Source organism: Mauremys mutica, chromosome 6, assembly GCF_020497125.1.
Source record: "Mauremys mutica isolate MM-2020 ecotype Southern chromosome 6, ASM2049712v1, whole genome shotgun sequence".
Classification (NCBI taxonomy): domain Eukaryota; kingdom Metazoa; phylum Chordata; order Testudines; family Geoemydidae; genus Mauremys; species Mauremys mutica.
In genome coordinates this window covers 1,866,743-1,887,951 of record NC_059077.1, presented here as the reverse complement: position 1 = coordinate 1,887,951, position 21,209 = coordinate 1,866,743, and the positions used below count along the sequence as shown (strand labels likewise).

General features: G+C 42.5%; 1 protein-coding gene across 6 annotated transcripts in view; it reads left to right on the top strand.

The window, feature by feature from the left end:
- The window catches only part of UNC13B (unc-13 homolog B), a 359,613-nt gene that overhangs the window by 232,554 nt on the left and 105,850 nt on the right, over positions 1-21,209 (top strand). For all 6 annotated transcript variants that reach the window (XM_045020551.1, XM_045020545.1, XM_045020550.1 and 3 more), the window contains 2 exons: positions 15,471-15,698; positions 16,076-16,217. In XM_045020551.1, coding sequence (XP_044876486.1) covers positions 15,471-15,698; positions 16,076-16,217 — 370 coding nt within the window. The remainder of the gene's footprint in view (positions 1-15,470; positions 15,699-16,075; positions 16,218-21,209) is intronic.

Genomic DNA, 21,209 nt, shown 5'->3' with positions numbered 1-21,209 from the left:
TTTGGGATGGTGATATCCATGTGCCTTACAGGTTGGAGAGTGTTTGTTAATGTGGAGAGGCAACTTGATCAAGTGGGTAGGGCACTGGACTCGATGTTCCGAGCTGGGCTGCTCCTGCTCCGTGACTTTGAGCAAGTCACTTCTCCTCTTTGTGCCTGTTTCCATTTATGTAGCGTGCCAGCTGTTCAGGGCAGGCGCTGTCTGCTGTGCCCAGCACAATGGGGCACACATCCTGCTTGGAGCCTCTAGTCACTACCTTCATACCAACAATACGTTGGAGATGCTGGTATCCTGTAGCAAATGAGGGCCCTGTAGGAATCTAGATAGACATATAAGGAGTATCCCATCTCGCTAGAGATGAGTTAATTAATTTTATGATTTCTGCAGCACTGCATGATGCTTTTCAGACCAGTTCCAAGGGCCCTGCTACAAGGAGCTTACATTATAAATTAGATAGAATACAGGCAAAGGAGAGGCTTAAGGGTTACAGTAGAGAATGAACCTAATCGATTATTTGGTGTGCTTGGAACAGATAGTTACTTTTATTGCTACATGTAATTAGGTTAATTAGGAAAGATTAGACTTTTATCGATAAATGTCGATAAATGTCAATTTTCTCCATACACACACAAACCAAAGAAAAATATTTCTATTAATGATGATCAAAATGTACAGATAATCAAAATAAGAAAAATGCTTCTTGAAAACTTTTAATATTAGTTTGACATAAGGGGTATTTACTTTGTAAAGTGGACAGTTTGTGTTTTAACCTTATAAAGCTTTAACTATTTGAATCTGTCCCCACTGTCATAAATAATTGTCTAACCCTCCTATTGTCTGATCCCTGCCTACTTTACAACTGTGAAAATTTAAATTAATAAAAATGCTTAAAAATAAACATTGATGTTATCCATCAACATTATACGAAAATAAAAACCGATTTTTGACAAGCCTGTATATAATTCTGTTTTTAATGTGATCTATAATTTAGAAGTATTAGGTCAGCCACAAAAGTACAATATCTTTAAAAGGACATGGGATGAAAGTTTCAGACATCTTAACTCCTGAGTTGGAATGTCTGTCCCTGTGGCAGGAGTGCTTATGTTTACTCTGGGTTTTCATGGTCAGGTTTGTTTTGTTCCAGTTTGTTTCTGCAATTTACTAAAAAGCATTGTTAGTTGTACAGATGGTCATCAGTGTTGAGATGAAGAGCCATTGAAATCCTTGTACATTAGCCATTGTTAAAACATTTGCACCTGGAGATAATTGAAATGCATATACATGGTACTGTGACATTTTTATAGCATGGTGCCAGTATAAAAAGACGTTTGAACTCTACGGAGAGCCAAGGAAAAATAGGTTTATAGTAACCAGAAAAGATGAAATAAAGGACATCGAAATGTTGAGATAATGGGATTAAAATCAGCATTTAAGAAAGAGCTAAGTACTAAGGGAATGTAGCGAAAACTTCACGCAGAGAATAATTCATGAGTGGAATAGAAGCAGCAGTTGGGAATGTATTTTAATAAATTGCTATTCATAGACTTGAATTTAAAAAATCGAGAACAAATGGAAGAGAGAGAAACCTGTATGAAGCTGGAGTTATGGCCACCTCCTATCAAAATCTGTGGCTATGTCTACACTGCCCTGCAGTCTGGACTTTGGAGGGGTGAATAGCAGTGTGCATCTAAGTGCTGTGTGGTACCTGCCCCATACGGATGCTACAGGTGCAAACTAAAATGTTCCGAGCTTGCATTAATAAAGTCCTTTTTGAAGAGGACTATGTTAACATGAACTAGGAACTCTTTAGTTTGCACCCTCAGTATCCATACAGGGTAGCTACAGTACAGCACTTTGGTTTGGAGTAGTATTCACACCCTTTTAGTGTGAACTGTGGGGCAGTGTAGACAAGCCCTGTGTGATACTTCAGTGAATAGGGTTGTGTGGAGAATGGTGACCAAGTGCAGCGAGCTGGAGATCAGGAAACATTTAGGTGGGGGTAAAGTTACCTAGTTTAGCAAGGAGAAGTTTGCAGAGTTCATTTGGTCTCTGTGGATTTAGTTCAAAGGTGCTCAGCAGCCCAGAGCAGAGAGAAACTGATGCAACAGGGTAGAGATAATTGATGGGCTAGCCAGAGCTTGGAAAGATGCTGAGGATAGGAGGGTAGTTGAAGGTGGAGAACATAATATCAAGAGGAGGAAGGGACAGAGACAGAAGGAGCTGTAGAGAAATTGGAGAGGTGGTGATGGATCATAATGTTTAGGTGTACAGTTGGCACAAATGTTAGGGCTGAAAAAAGTTTCCTATGAAAAGGCTTTCTCATGAGTTTTCCAATATTCCCCACTTTTGGCCAGGTTGGTGGTAGTATTTCTGTATTTCCAATTCCTAGCTGAAGCTTGCAAGGGAAGAAGGTGGAAAATATTTTTTTTTTCAAACTTTAGATAGGGTACAGGTTGAGTATGAGGAATGAGCAAAGGTCCCAGCTGGCTTACTCATCTCTAATCATAATAGGGATTCCTGGAGGAAGAGGAAGAATTGAGATGAAATAAATCTGAGACTTTGAACTTTTCCAGCTGCATTAAGCTCAGATGTGTGGGGCTTTCTTTTAGCAGGACTCCTTATGCTGACAGTTTGAGAGCATGCTCTCCAAAGGTAGTTTCACTAATTCCACATAAGTCTACAGGATAAAGTTACAGAAGTAAAATGGATTTGCAGTGAGCAAGGTCACAAAACAAATGCCATTTTTTGGATCCTACCTTGAAATTTTGAGTAGTTGCCTGAGGTTTTGTTCTTTTGAGTCAGGAACTCCTGTACTTGCTGAATGGAATAAGACTATTGGACATATTGTACTGATTCTCAGAAACCCGAAATATCTTGAGATTCTGTGGAGACCTGGGTTCAGATTTGCTCTGCATAGTGTCCTCCTTTCTAATCTAAACCGAATCTAGTTTTTGTTGGTTATATTATGGTAGTGCTCAGGGGCCCTAGATAGGATTGGAGCCTCATTGTGTGCACTATACAAACGCTGGTAGAAACAGTATCTGCACTGAAGGCCTTATTACCTCAGAAGAGACATACAAGTGAAGGAGAGGGAAAATATCAAAGTACATAAAGTTTTTGTCAACTGTTAACCTTTCACAGGGGCGGCTCCAGGCACCAGCACGCCAAGCGCGTGCCTGGGGCGGCAAGCCACTGGGGGCGCTCTGCCGGTCGCTGCGAGGGCGGCAGGCAGGCTGCCTTCAGCGGCATGCCTGTGGAGGGTCCGCTGGTCCTGCGGCTTCAGCAGACCTCCCACAGGCTGCCGCCGAATTCGCGGGACCGGGGACCTCCTGCAGGCAAGCCGCCAAAGGCAGCCTGCCTGCCGTGCTTGGGGCAGCAAAATGCCTAGAGCCGCCCCTAACCTTTCAACATATATTTTTTTACTGCCTATCCGTAATAGATTGGCTGATTTCTTGTAGGCGTCATGGAGAGTGAGGGCAGCATTTTTTTATGGTTCAGTCCATGGAGGACATTCCCAGCATAGGGGAAGTCATGGAAGAAAGCATGCAGACAGGAGCGGTGCCAGAGTTTCTGGTGCCCTAGGCAGAATTCGGGGGGGGGGGTGGCATTTTGTGCGCTCCCCACGGGGCGCTTGGGAGCTTCCGGTTCCGCTCCCATCACGCTGCCGAAGAAGGACCCTCTGCTGAAATGCCGCAGGCAACAGCGGCCATCATTGAGCTGCTCAATTGCCTGCCGCTGTTTTCTGCGGCACGTCAGCAGAAGGTCCTTCTTCGGCGGCACGACGGGAGTGGAACCGGAAGCTCCCGTGCGCCCCGTGGGGAGCGCACAAAATGCCGCCCCCCGAATCCTGGCGCTCTAGGCGACCGCCTAGGGTCACCTAATGGAAGCGCCGGCCCTGCATGCAGACACTTGAGGGATAATATGTCTAGATTCTTGTATGGCAGTTGTCACTGTGGCATCTGGTTTATAGCTAGTATTGACACCAGTTTCTTGTTTCCAAGGAATACAAAGTTCCAAGTTCTGTCTTCTACAGATATTTATAATAAGCCTATTGCTGTGATATGAGCATTAACGTACAGTAACTCCTCACTTAGTCGTCCCGGTTAACGTTGTTTCGTTGATGATCAGTTACGGAACATGCTCGGTTAAAGTTGTGCAGTGCTCCCTTCTAACATTGTTTGGCAGCCCCCTGCTTTGTCTACTGCTTGCAGGAAGAGCAGCTCATTGCAGCTAGCTGGTGGGGGCTTGGAACCAGGGTAGATTGGCAGCCCCCATCAGCTCCCCGCTCCCCTAAGTTCCCTGTGCAGCAGCTGCCTAGCAGGCTAGCAATTGCAGCTGTCCCTCCCCCCACTGCCATGTGCTGCTCCCGCCCTCTGCCCTGGAGCTGCTCCCCCGAGACTCCTGCTTGCTGTGCGGGGGCTGGGGGGGAGGGAAGGAAGAGGGGGGCTAATGTCAGGGTGTCCCCTCTCCCCCCTGCTCCTGCACCCCGCTTACCCCATCTTCCATAGAGCAGGGGGGACATACCAGGGCTCAGGATGGAGGGAGTTTGCACCAGCTGCGGTCTCAGCAAGCTGATTTAATTAACAAGTCAGTGTACTTAAAGGGGAAATGTGCGTATCTCTCTCTCACACACACCCTCCATTCCTGCTGCCTTGTAAATTGAGAGAGTTAACCCTTGAGGGCTCAGCCAATTGCTAGTTCATCATTTAGCAGTAAGGGAAATATCCCACCCTCTGACTCCTCCACCTCAGCCAAGCTTCACAATCATCACTGTGTACCAGTATCAAATTTTGTTTAAAACTGTGTGTGTGTGTGTGTGTATGTATGTATATAAAATATTCTTTTTGTCTGGTGAAAAAAATTTCCCTGGAACCTAACCCCCTCATTTACGTTAATTCTTATGGGGAAATTGGATTTGATTAACATCATTTCGCTTAAAGTCGCATTTTTCAGGAACAGAACTACAACATTAAGTGAGGAGTTACTGTACTTACATACATATATAATTAATTGGTCAAGAGAAGATATTCTCATCTTCTTCTACTTCCATTTTCAGATGTGCTGGAAGTTCTTTTTCCATTAGTGCTCCCACTCTTCCTTCCTTTCTTTTTATCCTCTGTTCACATCAAGCTATTGTTGAAATCCCTAAGGGAAAGCTACTGGGAAAAGATGGCTTTTATCCCTCACTCTGAATATGGCCTGGCACTGTTAATTGTAGTAGTGCCCAAAAGACTCCCAAGCCTCAGATATCTTTGTGGGAGTAGCTGGAAAATGAGTGGTATAAATGGGGGAATCGAAGTTTGGCGATGAGTGGCCGTGACACTAAGAAGTAGTGGGAACAGAGTTTTGAAGGGTTTTCAGAGTGAGGATGTGCTGATGGTAAGGTCCTCCATTGAAAGAAGTTGCACAGCTATGGACCAGCCACAGAGATGGCCCTGTGTCTTACTCCTGTGTCTGATTTTTCATGCTATTAATTCCATCCTGCCTGAGATTTACAACTGTTGTGACTAGTCCCTGAGATAGCCAGGGCTCAGTCATTTGAGGGTCTTAAAATAAAGGATCAAGGTCTTAAACTGAATCTTTTATTGAATGGGGAACAATGTGGCATGTGTGACACTGGGGTCACGTGTTCTTGTTGGTCTGTGCTACTCAGAAGACAGGCCACTGAACATTAGACCATCTGGAGAGTCCCTCATCGCCATGTACTGCAGTCATTAACTGGTAGCTAATGACGTGTGGATTGCTGTGGCTATGTTGGCATCTGACAAGAAGGGGTTTAGCTTCCACACCAGATGAAAACAGTGTTAATTATTTCTGGCTTCTGATGCCATTTGGGATCCTGGAGCTTAAGTTCCCTTTAAACTTCTTCAGATAGTTTTCGATTCAAGCTTGGAAGCCAATAACATTTTTTGTGAATAGGAAAGTTTTGCTTATTAGACACTGAACATATTATGACCTCAGAAACTGGCTCTGAAATTGGATTGTCCTGTGTGACGGGTAAGTTTGCAGTCGTGATAAATATTTCATTTTCCATGCTGAGCAATGATTAAAGCATCTGTTTGCTCCCAATATTCTGTTTTGGGAAATATTTGCCCAGAATGAGTAAGAATATCCTTATTTTACATTTGAATGTCTATTTTAAGTTCTAAGAACAAATAATTTCCAAGCATTCTCCTCCTACTGAACAGCTGTCTTCTATACCACCAATGCTGCTGCCTTGATTTTTTTCCTTTAACCTGCCAGTGCTGTTATGCTTCACTGATAGTTGTGATCAGTCCATGGTATGGGTCAATCTGTGAGTGGATGCAGAGGGAACCAAACCACTCTGCATCCACTGCCAGATTGACCCATATCATGACGTTGGGGACATCCAAATCCCATGTATAGGGCACTGAGCAGCTCAAGATCTTGTATGTTCTTCAGGCCTTTGAACTCTGCCACTGCAGCCATTCACTGGAAGAGAGTTTATTCTTATACAGAAAACCTTCAAACTGACAGAAAACAGCCTTCAAAAAATGGAATGAACAAGGGCTCACATTTACTACCGGATGTTACCATTTGAAACCACTCTCCATCTTCACACACCTAATGTGTTTTGGATTTCCATTGGTACCGTTACACAGATAATTAATTCCCTTACGTTGACTTGCTATGGAAACCATAGTGGTGGTGCAAGAACAAGCAGGCCTTAAAGTTAGGAATTGTCTATCATTTATAGCAAATCATTTACATTCACGTGTTGGGTGGTCAGTGATTTCCTCCAAAAGTAATGCTGAAAAACAGAACACTTTCACCCGTGCCCCTGAAGCTCTTAGGGATTGGATTGCAAGATATTTTCCTTAAAGTTTTTTTTTTTTTTTATAGTTTATTCTAGATTTCAGGATCACAGATATTGCTGATAAAATCGGACTGTTTGCTTCTTTGGTTTCTCTCAATAAGCCTGTGTGTTCTAGGCCAGTCACCCAAGGATTTCACTGTGTGTAGATATATGTAGGGGACAGCGAACACCCCTGTGACCGAAAGCCTTAGTCATGTTAGAATTGCATTGTACTTTGTATTTGAAGTTCAGAGTGGTGCCCTTTTGGATCGTTTCAGCTCCATATCTGTAACTGGATACAAGAGATCACTTTGGGAGAAGATGAGAGGTGCTTGCATATCACACTGTGGGGATTACTGAGACACTTACGGGGTTATGCAAGGTGTACAGGGGGAACTGCTACTGCCTGCTTGCAGCACAAGGGAGCCTTGTCTGCCTGCTGGAGGAAACTCTCGCAAAACTACTGGCTGCTGACAACCTAGGTGCCCCGCTCCAGACTCCACAAGCCCCTCTTTCCATCTGCAGGCTAGCAATTTACACAACCCAGCCCCAGGCTCCTTGTGTGAGTCCTTGGGACAAAGCAGAGAACCCGTGGCTAAGTCTATAGAGAGAAATTAGCCCCCAGAGTTCTGCTGTGGCCCCGGGGACAGGTCCCTCCCACCTGTCTCTACACTCAGTCAATAGCCTCTGAAAAATTTTCCATAACCATAATATCAATGCTTTGTGTGAATCACTTCCCAGTATCACCTGTTAGCTTCATGGAGGGGTTGACCACATTCTCAAATCCTCAGGTATTCCTATGAGCCAAAGGCTTTTGTCTACACACAAACCTTCACAGGTGTAATTAAATTATTTTTAAAACAGTTTAGTTATAGATGGAAGATTGTGGGTAGACACCATGATCTGGGTTTAAGTAGTTAATTTCAATTTAACTTTATCCAGTAAAAACAGATTAAGCTGACCATAATAAGACTCTCTTAAACTGATACGTGTCCACACAGAATTTTGCACATGTCTAAATAAGTCCAGTTTAAAAACACACCCTGGCATGAAGGGACCTCGAGACGTCATCAAGTCCAGCCCCCCATGCTGTGGCAGGATTAAATAAACCAGACCTAGACCATCCCTGACAGGTGTTTGTCCAACTTGTTCTTAAAAACCCAGGGATTCCACAACCTATTCCAAAGCTTGGCTACCTTTATAGTTAGAAAGTTTTTCCTAATATCTAACAAAAATCTCCTTGGTTGCAGATTAAGCACATTACTTTGTTGCCCTACCTTCAGTGGACGTAGAGAACAATTGAACACCATCTTCTTTATAACAGCCCTTAACATATTTGAAGACTATTATCAGGTCCCCCTAAGTCATCTTTCTTTGAGACTAAAAACACCCAGTTTTTAAATCCTTTCCTCATAGGTCAGGTTTTCTAAACCTTTTTACCATTTTTATTGCTCTTCTCTGGACTCTCTCCAGTTTGGACTCTCACATCTTTCCTGAAGGGCGTCGCCCGGAATTGGACACAGTACTCCAGCTGAGGCTTTACCAGTGCTGAATAGAGTGAGGCATTTACTTTGTGTCTTACATACAACACCCCTGTTAATACAGCCCAGAATGAGATTAGCTTTTTTTGAAACTGCATCACATTGTTGACTCATATTCAATTTGTGATCCAAATGCTTTTCAGCAGAACTGCCACTTAGCCAGTTATTCCCCAGTTTGTACTTGCACATTTCATTTTTCCTTTCTAAGCAAAGTACTTTGCATTTGTTTTTGTTGAATTTCATCTTGTTGATTTGAGACCAGTTCTCCAATTTGTCAGTCATTTTGAATTCCAATCCTGTCCTCCAAAGTGCTTGCAACCCCTCCCATCTTGGGGACCTCTGTAAATTTTATAAGCTGCTGTTCTCTAGCTTGTCCAGTCTGTTGCTTGTGGTGATAGGTTTGAGCCATGAATTAAGGAAACTAACTGATGCTAACTTCTTGTGAGCAGTTAACATGACTATGAAATTTATCAGGGAATGATAAATCTTGGTCCCATCATTACTATCTCATGCTTCTAGGAAACTTGGGGTTTGGAGATGTGTAGATGAACAGGATGCACACGTTGGACTTTTTTGGTTTGACTACTTCACCTCCATCCTGTCTTCTTATGGTCTTTCACCTTAATTTTGAATTTACAGCCTTTCAAATATTTGTAATTTTTATAGCTACAGTATTCTAAGTGGGAGTTTTTCAAAGACACATCAGCCTGTGATAATGCCAGAGATCAGACTAGATTATCATAATCCACTCAAAATACCATTTGGGTCCTTCCTTCAAGGACAATCACAAATGCTGTTCCTCCAGAGATACGGTCTCCAAGTCATCCATTGTCTCTAAGGTTACATCTGCACTGCAGGTGAGAGTGTGCTTCTCAACTCCAGTAGACACACGTGCTAGCTCTGCTCAAACTAGTGTGCTAAAAATAGCAGACTAGCTGGGGTAGCAAGGGTGGCAGCTCAGACTAGTTGCCTAATTACAAACCTGCCTAGGCCCCCTAGATATGTATTTGGATGGATAGCCCGAGCCGACACCCATTCTACCCCCAGCTACTCTGATATTTTTAGTGCATTAGCTCAAGCAGAGCTAGCAAGTGCTGTCTATCTGAGCTGGGAAGCACACTACTAACTGCAGTGTAGATGTACCTGAAGACTGGAGAATGGCCAACCACATACTGACATTGGTACCTGTGGCCAAACTCACCACGAGCCCAAGATATATCTTAACAGAGGAACTGGCATCTCCTTCTGAGACTTTGGGACACCCCAGCCAGTACCAAGGCTGCACTGTTTGAAGGCAGTATACTCATCATCCGTGCCAACCTATGCACTTTCACTGTTATCAACTAGGAACCCCTCTCTCCCACATTCAGAAAGTGGCCCTAAAGAAGGGATACTAGAGGATCCCATTTGGAGGCCCATCTCAGGCAAGACGGCACTGGCTCTGGACCAGACAATGTCAACCTTGGCCAGAATCCTTACAATGTGACACTTTGGCCATATTGGCCTTATTGAGGACTATTTCTGCACAGGTCCCAGATCATATTCCTCTCCCAAGCACGAAGGAAGACAAGGAAAGGTGTCGTTAGCAAGGCCCTCCATGTCAGAGCAGGATATTGGCCTCCACAAGCAGCTTGAGGTTACAACTGAGGGACAGCAGCAGGAACTTCTGTTGCCTCCCAAAGAGGAGTCCTTGTCATCAGGTGAGAGAGTAACACCAGTGCCAGGGATTGATTTAAAGTCATTCCAGGACCTCTGGGTTGTGAACTATCGGGCTCCATTTACAAAACAGAACTTTTTTTCCTGGGAAACAGACACTCTCTTCCTGAAACTGTAATAAAGAAGAGAACTGTCAGACACCTAGATGAACATAATTTGTTGGGGAAGAGTCGATGTGTTTTTTGTAAAGGGAAATCACGCCTCACCAATCTACTAGAATTCTTTGAGGGGGTCAACAAGCATGTGGACAAGGGGGATCCAGTGGATATAGTGTACTTAGATTTCTGAAAGCTACTGACAAGGTTTCTCACCAAAGTCTCTTAAGAAAAGTAAACCGTCATGGGATAAGAGGGAAGGTCCTCTCATGGGTCAGTAACTGGTTAAAAAATAGGAAACAAAGGGTAGGAATAAATGGTCAGTTTTCAGAATGGAGAAAGGTAAATAGTGGCATCAAAGTGGTGCTGAAACCTTATCCTCAGCTCATCCCCCCAAGGGATCTCAGAATTTTGCCTCAATTAATCCATTAATTTGCCCATTCTGTACTAGGAGAGAAGAAGTTACATGCTCCAGATGTTTCAGAACCCTACTGATAGCTCAGTGGTTTGAGCATTGGCCTGCTAAACCCAGGGTTGTGAGTTCAATCCTTGAGGAGGCCACTTAGGGATCTGGGGCAAAAATTGGTCCTGCTAGTGAAGGCAGGGGGCTGGACTAGATGACCTTTCAAGGTCCCTTCCAGTTCTAGGAGATTGGTATATCTCCAATTATTACATCAACATAATGAAACCATTCAAAAGTGTCTTCTTGTTTATTTCTGGCTATAGCCAGCTGTTCCAAAGGTCAGGCCATCTCAAATAACACAGTTTATCTCATGTTGCCAGTTGACTGATGATCCTCTCCCACTGAAGATCAAGGCTCACCACTCCAGATATCAAGTGACATTCTCTGCCTGCTTCAGAAACGTGCCAATATCCAAAATCTACCGAGCGTGCTATGGGGTAACCCCCTGCCTCTGTCAAATATTATGTACTGGATTTAGCCACTAGATCAGGTGCCAAATTCAAGAGAGCAGTACTACAATCTCTTTTTGACTGATGCAGCTGAAACTCCTTATTTCCACCATCCTGGGGGGGTACTGATTGCCAGGCACATACAGTCTGATCCATTCTGACACTGACCACCAGAAACAACTATGGTTGCTTATCCTTGTAGCCTGATTCTGGGACAAGAACCTTATCTTCTGATCAGATTAATTGGCGAGGCTACAACCCATATAGATAAACAATAATATTAGTCTCCTAAAATCAGGCAACATACTGCAGTAATTGTAGTTCTTTGGGGTGTCATAGTCAGTGTGGATCCCATTAGGCTCCATCTCTACTTTCAGAATTCTCAAATCTTTGACTGGCACAGAATCTGAGGGAAGGTTGCATTTGCGGTGCCCTTTATACCATCACGCAGGAGCACGAGGAGGCACAAGGCTCATGCATGGCCCTGACAGACACTGCTATTTAAAAAAAAATAAAAAAAAAATCCAATCTCACACGCATGAGCATGTGCAACTACAGTGGGATCCTCTCGAAGAATTACTGTTACTATGAAGTAAGTGACTGTACTGAACTTTGTACAGAAGTCTGCTGTCACCTGCATCTCTTCAGATGTTCAAAAATGTGTAGCAAATCATGCAGAAATAAAAATCCAGCTTTATCAGAAACACTCCTGTGCACTCAGGCTGACATTTCTAGAAGTATCTCATTCACTTAAGACCACGAGTCCCATGGAAATTCTTGGTTGCTTCGGCACTTCTAAAAATCTCAGCTAAAATCTTCTCAATGTATATAGATTTCCTGTGCAGTTAATTCAGTTTTGCAATTTCTGGAGGAAGCTGTTTTTGAGATATTTACAGAAAAACAGTAGGGCTGTCAAGCAATTTAAAAAAAAAATTAATCACTATTAATTGTGCTGTTAAACACTAATAGAATACCATTTAAATATTTTTGGATGTTTTCTACATTTTCAAATATATTGATTGCAATTACAACACAGAATAAAGTGTACAGTGCTCACTTTATATATTTTTATTACAAATATTTGCAATGTAAAAAACAAAAGAAATAGTATTTTTCAATTCACCTCATACAAGTACCATAATGCAATCTTTATCGTGAAAGTACAACTTGCAAATGTAAGTTTTTTGTTTCATAACTGCACTCAAAACCAAAACAATGTAAAACCTTAGAGCCTACACATCCAATCAGTTCTACTTCTTGTTCAGCCAATCACTGAGACAAACAAGTTAATTTACATTTGCAGAAGATAATGCTGCCTGCTTCTTGTTTACAATGTAACCTGAAAGTGAGAACAGGTATTTGCATGGCACTGTTGTAGCCGGCATGGCAAGATATTTACATGCCAAAAGTGCTAAAGATTCATATGTCCCTGGATGCTTCAACCTTGATGCTTCCAGAGGACATGCGTTCATGCTGATGATGGGTTCTGCTTGATAATGATCCAAAGCAGTGTGGACCGACACATGTTCATGATCTGAGTCAAATGCCAGCAGCAGGAGGTTGATTTTCTTTTTTGGTGGTTTGGGTTCTGTAGTTTCTGCATCAGAGTGTTGCTCTTTTAAGACTTCTGAAAGCATGCTCCATACCTCGTCCCGCTCAAATTTTGGACGGCACTTCAGATTCTTAAACCTTGGGTTGAGTGCTGTAGCTATCTTTAGAAATCTCACATCGATACCTTCTTTTCATTTTGTCAGATCTGCAGTGAAAGTGTTCTTAAAACAAACAACGTGCTGGGTCATCATCTGAGACTGCTATAACATGAAATATATGGCAGAATGTGGGTAAGACAGAGCAGTGGACATACAATTCTCCCCCAAGGAGTTCAGTCACATTTAATTAACGCATCATTTTTAACAAGTGTTGTCAGCATGGATGCATGTCCTCTGGAACAATGGCCAGAGCATGAAGGGGCCTATGAATGTTTAGCATATCTGGCACGTAAATACCTTTCAATGCCAGCTACAAAAGTGCCATGCGAATGCCTGTTCTCACTTTCAGTTGACATTGTAAACAAGAAGCAGGCAGCATTGTCCTCTGCAAATGTAAATAAACTTGTTTGTCTTAGCGATTAGCTGAACAAGAAGTAGGACTGAGTGGATTTGTAGGCTCTAAAGTTGTACACTGTTTTGTTTTTGAGTGCAGTTATGGAACAAAAAACCCCCTACATTTGCAAGTTGTACTTTCATGATAAAGAGATTGCATTATGATACTTGTATGAGGTGAATTGAAAAATACTATTTCTTTTATCATTTTTACAGTGCAAATACTTGTAATAAAGTAATATAAAGTGAGCACTGTACACTTTGTATTCTGTGTTGTAATTGAAATTGATATATTTGAAAATGTAGAAAAAATCAAATATTTAATAAATTTCAATTGCTATTCTATTGTTTGAATGCAATTAATCACAATTTTTAAATCATTAATTTTTTTGAGTTAATCACTTTAATCGACAGCCCTAGTTAAAAGGTATTTCAAAAAGTGAAACATACCGATTTTTCAAAGTGCCATCTCTCAGGAACACATTGTCTGATTCAACTCAAATTTTGTTAAGTGTCTTCTGGCTATATATTTCACATGAAGAGAAGCTTTTGAAGATAGATGTGGATGCAAATTGGTCTTACAATAGAAAATATTCCTCTACGAAGCACATCTAATGTTCCTTTTATGCCTTGTTTGGCCAATTAAAGCACAGTGTTTAAAACGGTTCCTGGAATCCACATCTACAGTATTTATTTCTTAAATGTAGTATCTGACACAGCAGTGGGACTGAATAGCTGCTGCCTCTTTAGTTGACATTTGTCCACCACTTTTCAATCCCAACTTCAGTCTGGCCAGTGGTAAGAGGCATTGAGTTGAGTGTGTCTTGTATTCATTTAGGTGAAAGAAATGGTCCCAAAGAATTACAGGTGTTAACGTGACCCTGTCACTGTCCAACATTAAACAGCACTAAGCAAGATTCGGGGTTGGGTATACAGGGACCTCAGCCTGCTTAGAACTGTGTAGAAAACACCATTAAAAATCTTTTAAAACTTTTTATTAAAGATGTAGAAAAGAAGAGGGAAAAGGTTAAAACATTTGAAATGTAAATTAAGAAGTAAGGCATTCATTCGAACAACAGTCTCTGTTCCCTTTCCCTCTAGCTGGAGAGTGTTTTTAGAAGGAATTCCCCCCCCCCCCCCCTTTTGACAGTCTTTTTAGATTATGGTAATTTCCTTTTTGGGGGAAAAGGGAAAAAGTGGGTTAAGATGGTCTGGACTTGTTAAAGTCTTATCCTGTTTCTTAAGAAGACAAACGAGAGCAATGCACACAAAAGGGGGCAGAGAAGAAGGGCAAAGATAGAAAATGCAGCTGCTCTCTGGTGTTGACTTTCACGTGCAATTTCACTGCTGGAAAAGCAGCATCTGGTCTTATTAGCCACTCCAAGACCTGGCAGAGTTGTACGAGGGTTGGGCTGTTTAGGGCATTGCTTTTACTTGCCTCTCTGGTCACAGGTTTACGGCAGTATTGCAAAATACCCAGTCTTAGCCAGCACACCAGAGTCTTACTAGACAGAAGGAAAAAGGAGAGTGATAGGGAAGAGAATAAGTAAGGAGGGGAATGAAAAGAGTTCATGGGAGGAGGGGTAAGGATGGTGAGAACTCAACATCTCACATCCCAGATAGGGGGTTGGATTCAGTCGGAGCCCATGGAGGTGGCAATGCCATCTAGATCCCACGCTTTGACCTGGTCTGGTCAGAACATCTCTCAGCATTAGGATGGCGAAGGCCCAGGAGTGTTACTGTAGATCCTGGGGTCACAGGAGTTGCTGGGATTGTTTCACCAATTTTCCTCTTGATCGTGCTCGCGCTCTCTCTCTCTTTCTCTCTTTTTTTTTTTTGAAAGGACCTCAAAAGAGAGTGATGGGCAAAATAGCCCTGTCCCTTCATTATGTTGTCCACCAATTAGGCTTACTATCCAGCACACCAGTTTGTTTGCTGATTTTCCCATTCCCACACTCTTCTTGTTTACAAGGAGTGATCTTAACACAGTCCTTGAATCATCCCAGGAGGCCGGCTTGTTTGGACTAATCCCTTTTGCACCCTTTCCCATCAACAGTTATTTGTTATAAGGGTTATTGTGACATTCTATGACTGTCATTCACTTTTCACAGTTGAGCTCCCAATGAGGGTAAATTTGTAGTCCCAATTATCAAAACATATCTTAGCAACTGATTTTTTTTAATATAATAAACTTGATCCCTGTCGTCATGATTCTGTAACATAACATCTGTGATTTCCTCATTGGTTTCAAGCTTTTGGTGACTGTTCCATGCCTTACTGTACACAGGAGCAGCAGAGAAGAGCTGTAAACATGGAGCAGAGGATCGGACCCAAAACATCATCATGGCCATGAAGGATCGCATGAAGATTCGGGAACGGAACAAGCCAGAAATCTTTGACTTGATCAGAGATGTTTTTAGTGAGAGCAAATTAACACATGCTCAGCAAATGAAGACAGTGAAACAGAGCGTGCTGGATGGCACCTCCAAATGGTCAGCTAAAATCACTATCACCGGTAAGCTGAAGCTAGAGCAATTCAGACTAGAAATAAGATGTAAATTTTGACAGTGAGAATAACCATTGGAACAACTTACCAAGGGCTGTGGTGGAGTCTCCATCACTGACAATTTGTAGGTCAGGACTGGATGTTTTTCTAAGCGATCTGCTCTAGGAATTATTTTGGGGCAGTTATATGGTCTGTTATACAGGAGTTCGGACAAGCTGATCACAATGGTCCCTTCTGGCCTTGGAATCTGTGACTCTCAGTGTTAAACTGAGAGGCTGTCATTGGTAAGCATTCCTGTGCAGTAAGCTGCTCCATCGTACAGTTCATGCACACATCTTTTAGCACTGCAAGCTTATAGCAAAACTTTATTATTATTTTCTCCACAGTGGTTTGTGCTCAAGGTCTGCAGGCCAAGGACAAAACTGGATCCAGTGATCCATATGTGACAGTTCAAGTTGGCAAAACAAAGAAGAGAACTAAAACAATTTTTGGGAATCTGAATCCTGTTTGGGAGGAGAAATTCCACTTGTAAGTGCTCACTGAATATCTGCCCCTGTTCTGATCCATTTCTATTGTCTGCATTTCTTCACAAGCATACCTTTCTCTCCTGTATCAGTACTTGGTACTTCACTCCAGTAGCCATGTCTGTGTTTTACATAGCGTGTGCTTGTCGCATAGTCTATATAATATATACTGTACTATACAAAAGTGTGCGCATCCATTTTGCTGCCACTTCTTGTTCATAGATTCTGTATCTACTCCTTTAGCAATATTTGTATAGAAAGTTGTTGTTGAGACTTCCCCAGAGAGGGAAGAAAATGCTTAATAGTTTGAAGACATACGCTGTTCCTTTTCAATAAACACTCTTTGAAATTCTTTAGAAAAGTAGCTGTAAAACACACCCAAAGGAAAAGGCCTCACCATTCCTTTCGTCGTTACTCCTTGCTGTGGTGTTTGAACAGGCTTGTTAGCTCATTGGGAGTAGCTTCCCACTTATTTTTAAAGCTACTTGCTCCCCTAAAGTGCTGTAGAAATAAAATAATGATAACTTGAGGGATAATCTGTTTACAAGATTATCAACCTATTTTGGGCTAAATTTAAAATAAAGGCTGGAGGCACGGTTGCTTATATAGCAAATAAGCTCCAAAGGCTGAGTCAGTGAGCCCAGATATGGTTATCGAGGTAATAAGAAGCACCCTCAAGTTATAGTTAGACTCATTTTAATTACATGGAAAAACATTAAATGTGGGGGGGAAGCTTCTGAAAATAAAGTGGCCTGTGAAGATTCTGGATCCTAAATTTTTTTTTAGCTAAAACCCCTTTGTCTCCTTCTTACCATCAAGCTATCAATCCGTCTCTCCCTCTCCTTTTTCTCTCTCCTGCCTTTCTTTCCCCCACTCCTTCCCGCTCTAGGTCAGCAAGGCTCTTCTCTGCACACTGAAATATGTTTGTTTGAATTGTATTTCAAAACTGAGTTTGTGAACCCAAGCCTGTCTCTACCATGTACAATGAAAATAAAAAAAATTTACATTATGAACCCAAGGCAAAGCTATTGACTTCTAAACAGGAAGTACCTTACATTATTATTGTAATAACTCTAGAATCAACATAGCAATAAGTCTGCCTCCATCTATGTTTGTGTAGGTGCCATTAAAATCTTGATTTTATGGTACAAAGTTGTTACCATGGTATTTACAAGTATGTTCCAGTCTAATTTTGGGGAATATAACAAATACTGTGGTAAAGATAATATGATGTGATACATTTCAGTGTTTTAATTGTGCCACTGTAAAAGTTTTATGGAAACCTCCATGATTCAGCCAGTAACATGAAAATTGATCTTAGTGTAAACAGTCATTTTAGTATTGCTAGGAGACAGAGCACCAAGAAGGATGAGGTGTTGAGAGGAGCTGAGGAAAGTGGGATTTAAATAGACAAAATATTGAGGATTAAGGATGCTGAAAAAGAACTGTACCAGGCTCAAGGTGTTGCTAGGGTTTGCAGCTCACCTTGTCATGGATAAAGGGAGAGCCATGTTTAATTGTCTAGGACACAGCAGTCTTTCTTCCGAGAGATTTAGATCAATTGCAGACATGCTGTTTATGCTTGATGCTTATAGATTCTTTCTGCTGATGACTCTCCAAATGATGAGTTTTCCTAGCATTCATAATCGGAGACTGTAGCCGTTGAACATATGCTACACAACTTGACCAAAAACGTTCTTCACTGAGAAATCTCTCTGAAGTGGGCTGTAGCCCACGAAAGCTTATGCTCAAATAAATTTGTTAGTCTCTAAGGTGCCACAAGTACTCCTGTTCTTTTTTCTCCCAAGGAAGCTTATCCAAGGGTACGTCCAGACTACCCGCCGAACCGGCGGGTAGCGATCGATTTTGCGGGGATCGATATATCACGTCTCATCTAGATGCGATATATCGATCCCCGAACGCGCTCCCGTCGACTCCGGAACTCCACCGGAGCGAGTGGCGGTAGCGGAGTCGACGGGGGAGCCGCAGACGTCGATCCCGAGCGGTGAGGACGGGAGGTAAGTCGGGATAAGATACTTCGACTTCAGCTATGGTATTCCCGTAGCTGAAGTTGCGTATCTTACCTCGACACTGCCCCCCAGTGTGGACCAGGCCCAAGAGAAAAATCATCCTTTTTCAATAAAGAAAGTATTTGTTAGATCTTATAGTCGAAGTGAGAGGAGCTTGTACCAGTTATTGCAGAGGTTGTGATAGCTTCTGCAATGTACTAGGCAAGATACAGTTCCTATCTTAAGAATTTATGGTCTGAAAGACGAAAAACTACCCAAGGGGACAAATCAAATCAGCAGAGGGGTCATGTCAGTGGGTTGGTAGTTCTACTTCCATTGGTTTTTGCTTTCTGTTTGGTTTATTGCATAAACTCTTTCCAGCTTTCCTATCCAGTCATTGCTAGCTGGCTGACTTCTCAAAGGTGTCTTCATTCAACAGAAGCACAATTAAATGCTCTTTTCGAAGGTTTATTACAAAGCCCAGATGTCTATTTGTTTAAGTCAGAAAAAGTTTAGCCATTTTAGGGTTCCTTTGTAACCCTTGATGTGATGCAAGGTGGTGTGTATATACAAGAACATGTGGCATATCCTGGAAATTCAGGTTTAGAACCATGTTTCCAAGAAGAAAACTTTGAGATCTTTTTGGGTCTACATTCCCAAATCAGTACTGTGTAGAGTCCCTATTGTATTCCCGAATCTGTACTATTTGAGACCATTACCTGCCTACATTGCCACAGGATTAGCATTTAGATTAATGATCAGTTCTCAGAGTGCATTTACATCTATGTGAGTAAGCTATTTGATAGAGCCGTTAGAAGGCCATTCTTGTTGTTGCCTGCTGGAAAGCTCTAAGTGCCTCCACATTCATTACAGAAAGTCCTGAGGAATTTAATAGGAATGAAACCAAGTGAGTTGCACAGACCTTTAATAAGCTTCTATTGAAATTACTCTAAAGACCTTTAAAAAATTGAGATTGATTTCTTCCTTCCGTACAATTACATTTGATTGCAAATGTATGGGGCATGCACTCTATTTCTATGTGCGTAGCGCCTGTCACAAGGAAGCCTATATCCTGATTGGTACCTGTGGCCACTGCCATACAGTAATAAATGGGATAGTTTGAACTATCCAGTCTGATTTTAAGGCAGGATTCTAATTCTTTGTTAGATTCGATAAGATGGTTTAAAGCACTCTAGGAAAGTTTGTATTTTTTATTCAGTTCTTTTTGGAAGGTCTGATAAGAGGATCCACGTCTGTGTAGTGAAATAACAGGTATAGTGTTTAGGAGAGTTCGATAAGGAACAAAATTTCCTTTTGAAAGGCAAAGCCCTGTGCTTGCTGAGAGGCTACTTAACCCCTGTTTAAAGCATATGCTGATTGGCCTCATTTGCTAATGTTTGGAAAAGGACCCAGTGTCTAATCGATGTGGACCCTGGAAGTTGCCCTATGTACAACAGGACAGCTCTGCATCTCCTGTCCTTGGCACAATACAAATTGTTCATTTTAAAATATCTTCCCATGGAAACTGCTTTGTGCTGCCCAGCTGGGTCTGATCCTGAATGGCAGGTGTGAAATCATTCTGCCTGGAACAGATTACGTTGTCACTGGGCACTTTGCAAAGTGTGTTTATTCCTTCACTGCAGAAGGGTCTGAAGGTTAGAATAGTTGCATTGCCTCCCTTCAGTAGATAATCAGTATTATACTTGGACACACACAGCCACAAATAATACACTTCATTACAGTTATTGCTTCAGGAATGGCACTGCTACATAGCTAACTACTGTGGTGTCACCCACAGCTTCCGTTTGGGTCCATAATTGTCCTTTCAGCAGCCTAGCCTGTTATCATGCTCAGCACCTTTCAGTCATCTCTGTAGTTCCATGAGTTCTGGGTTTACACTGCCCCTTTCAAGCATATTGCATCTGATGCATGCTCTGCCTCTGCTGTTCAGCTACATCCCGACGACCGTGGAACCTTTTCAGTTGTGCTTCCTCATTCCCGGGGCCTGGGTCGTAGTTCGACGGAGACTTTGAAACTGGTAGTAAAGGAAAATCCTATTCTGTCTACACTGCAATCAGACGCGCGCCGCTGGCCGGTGCCAGCTGACTCGGGCGAAGGGGCTGTTCTGGGGCCCTCCCACCTCATTGGGTTCTAGAGCTCGAGCTTCATCAGGATCCCAGATGCCAACACCCCCAATTCAATGGAGCCTTGGCCCAAGCCCTGTGAGCCCGTGTCAGCTGGCCCAGGCCAGGGGTGGGATTTCAATCACAGGGTGGATATACCCATAGTTTCTCAGCTCCGTGACCCGTATGAAATTTGGATTTGAACAATGGAGCTGATGCCATGCAGCAATGCCTAGGAGGAAGCTGGGATAATGTACACGTCTACCCTGATATAACATGAATTTGGCTATAACGCGGTAAAGCAGCACTCCGGGGAAGGGGGGGGCTGCACACTCCAGCGGATCAAAGCAAGTTCGATAGAACACGGTTTCACCTATAACGCGGTAAGATTTTTTGGCTCCCGAGGGCAGTGTTATATCGGGGTAGAGGTGTAGTTAGAGGTGAAGTGGTTCTGAGCACTGCTGCTGCCTTTTGCACTTGGAAGAGCTACATGATTTGTTTGTGTAATCAGCGTTGTAGAGATAGGTAACAGCAAAATGGTCGTACTTGTCCCTCTAAAACAAATGAGTTTAATACTGGTAGGAACAGAAGACCGGTTTCTTTGTTGTCTTAGGATAATTATTTGTCAAGGAGGTATTGCCAGAGCTCAGGGCTTTTACTCCGTGGCTGTCATCCTTGACCTCTCAGCTGCTTCTATACCCTCCTCCTACCTGGTTCTCCGATCTCTCAAGCCATACTTTCCCCATCTCTTTTGATTGTTTCTCTGCCTCCCGCTCTCACTATCCGTGGGGATTATACAAGGCTCTTCCTTTTGCTCTCGTTGCTGTGCCCTTTCTTATGGTGACCTCATCTGCTCAGTTATAA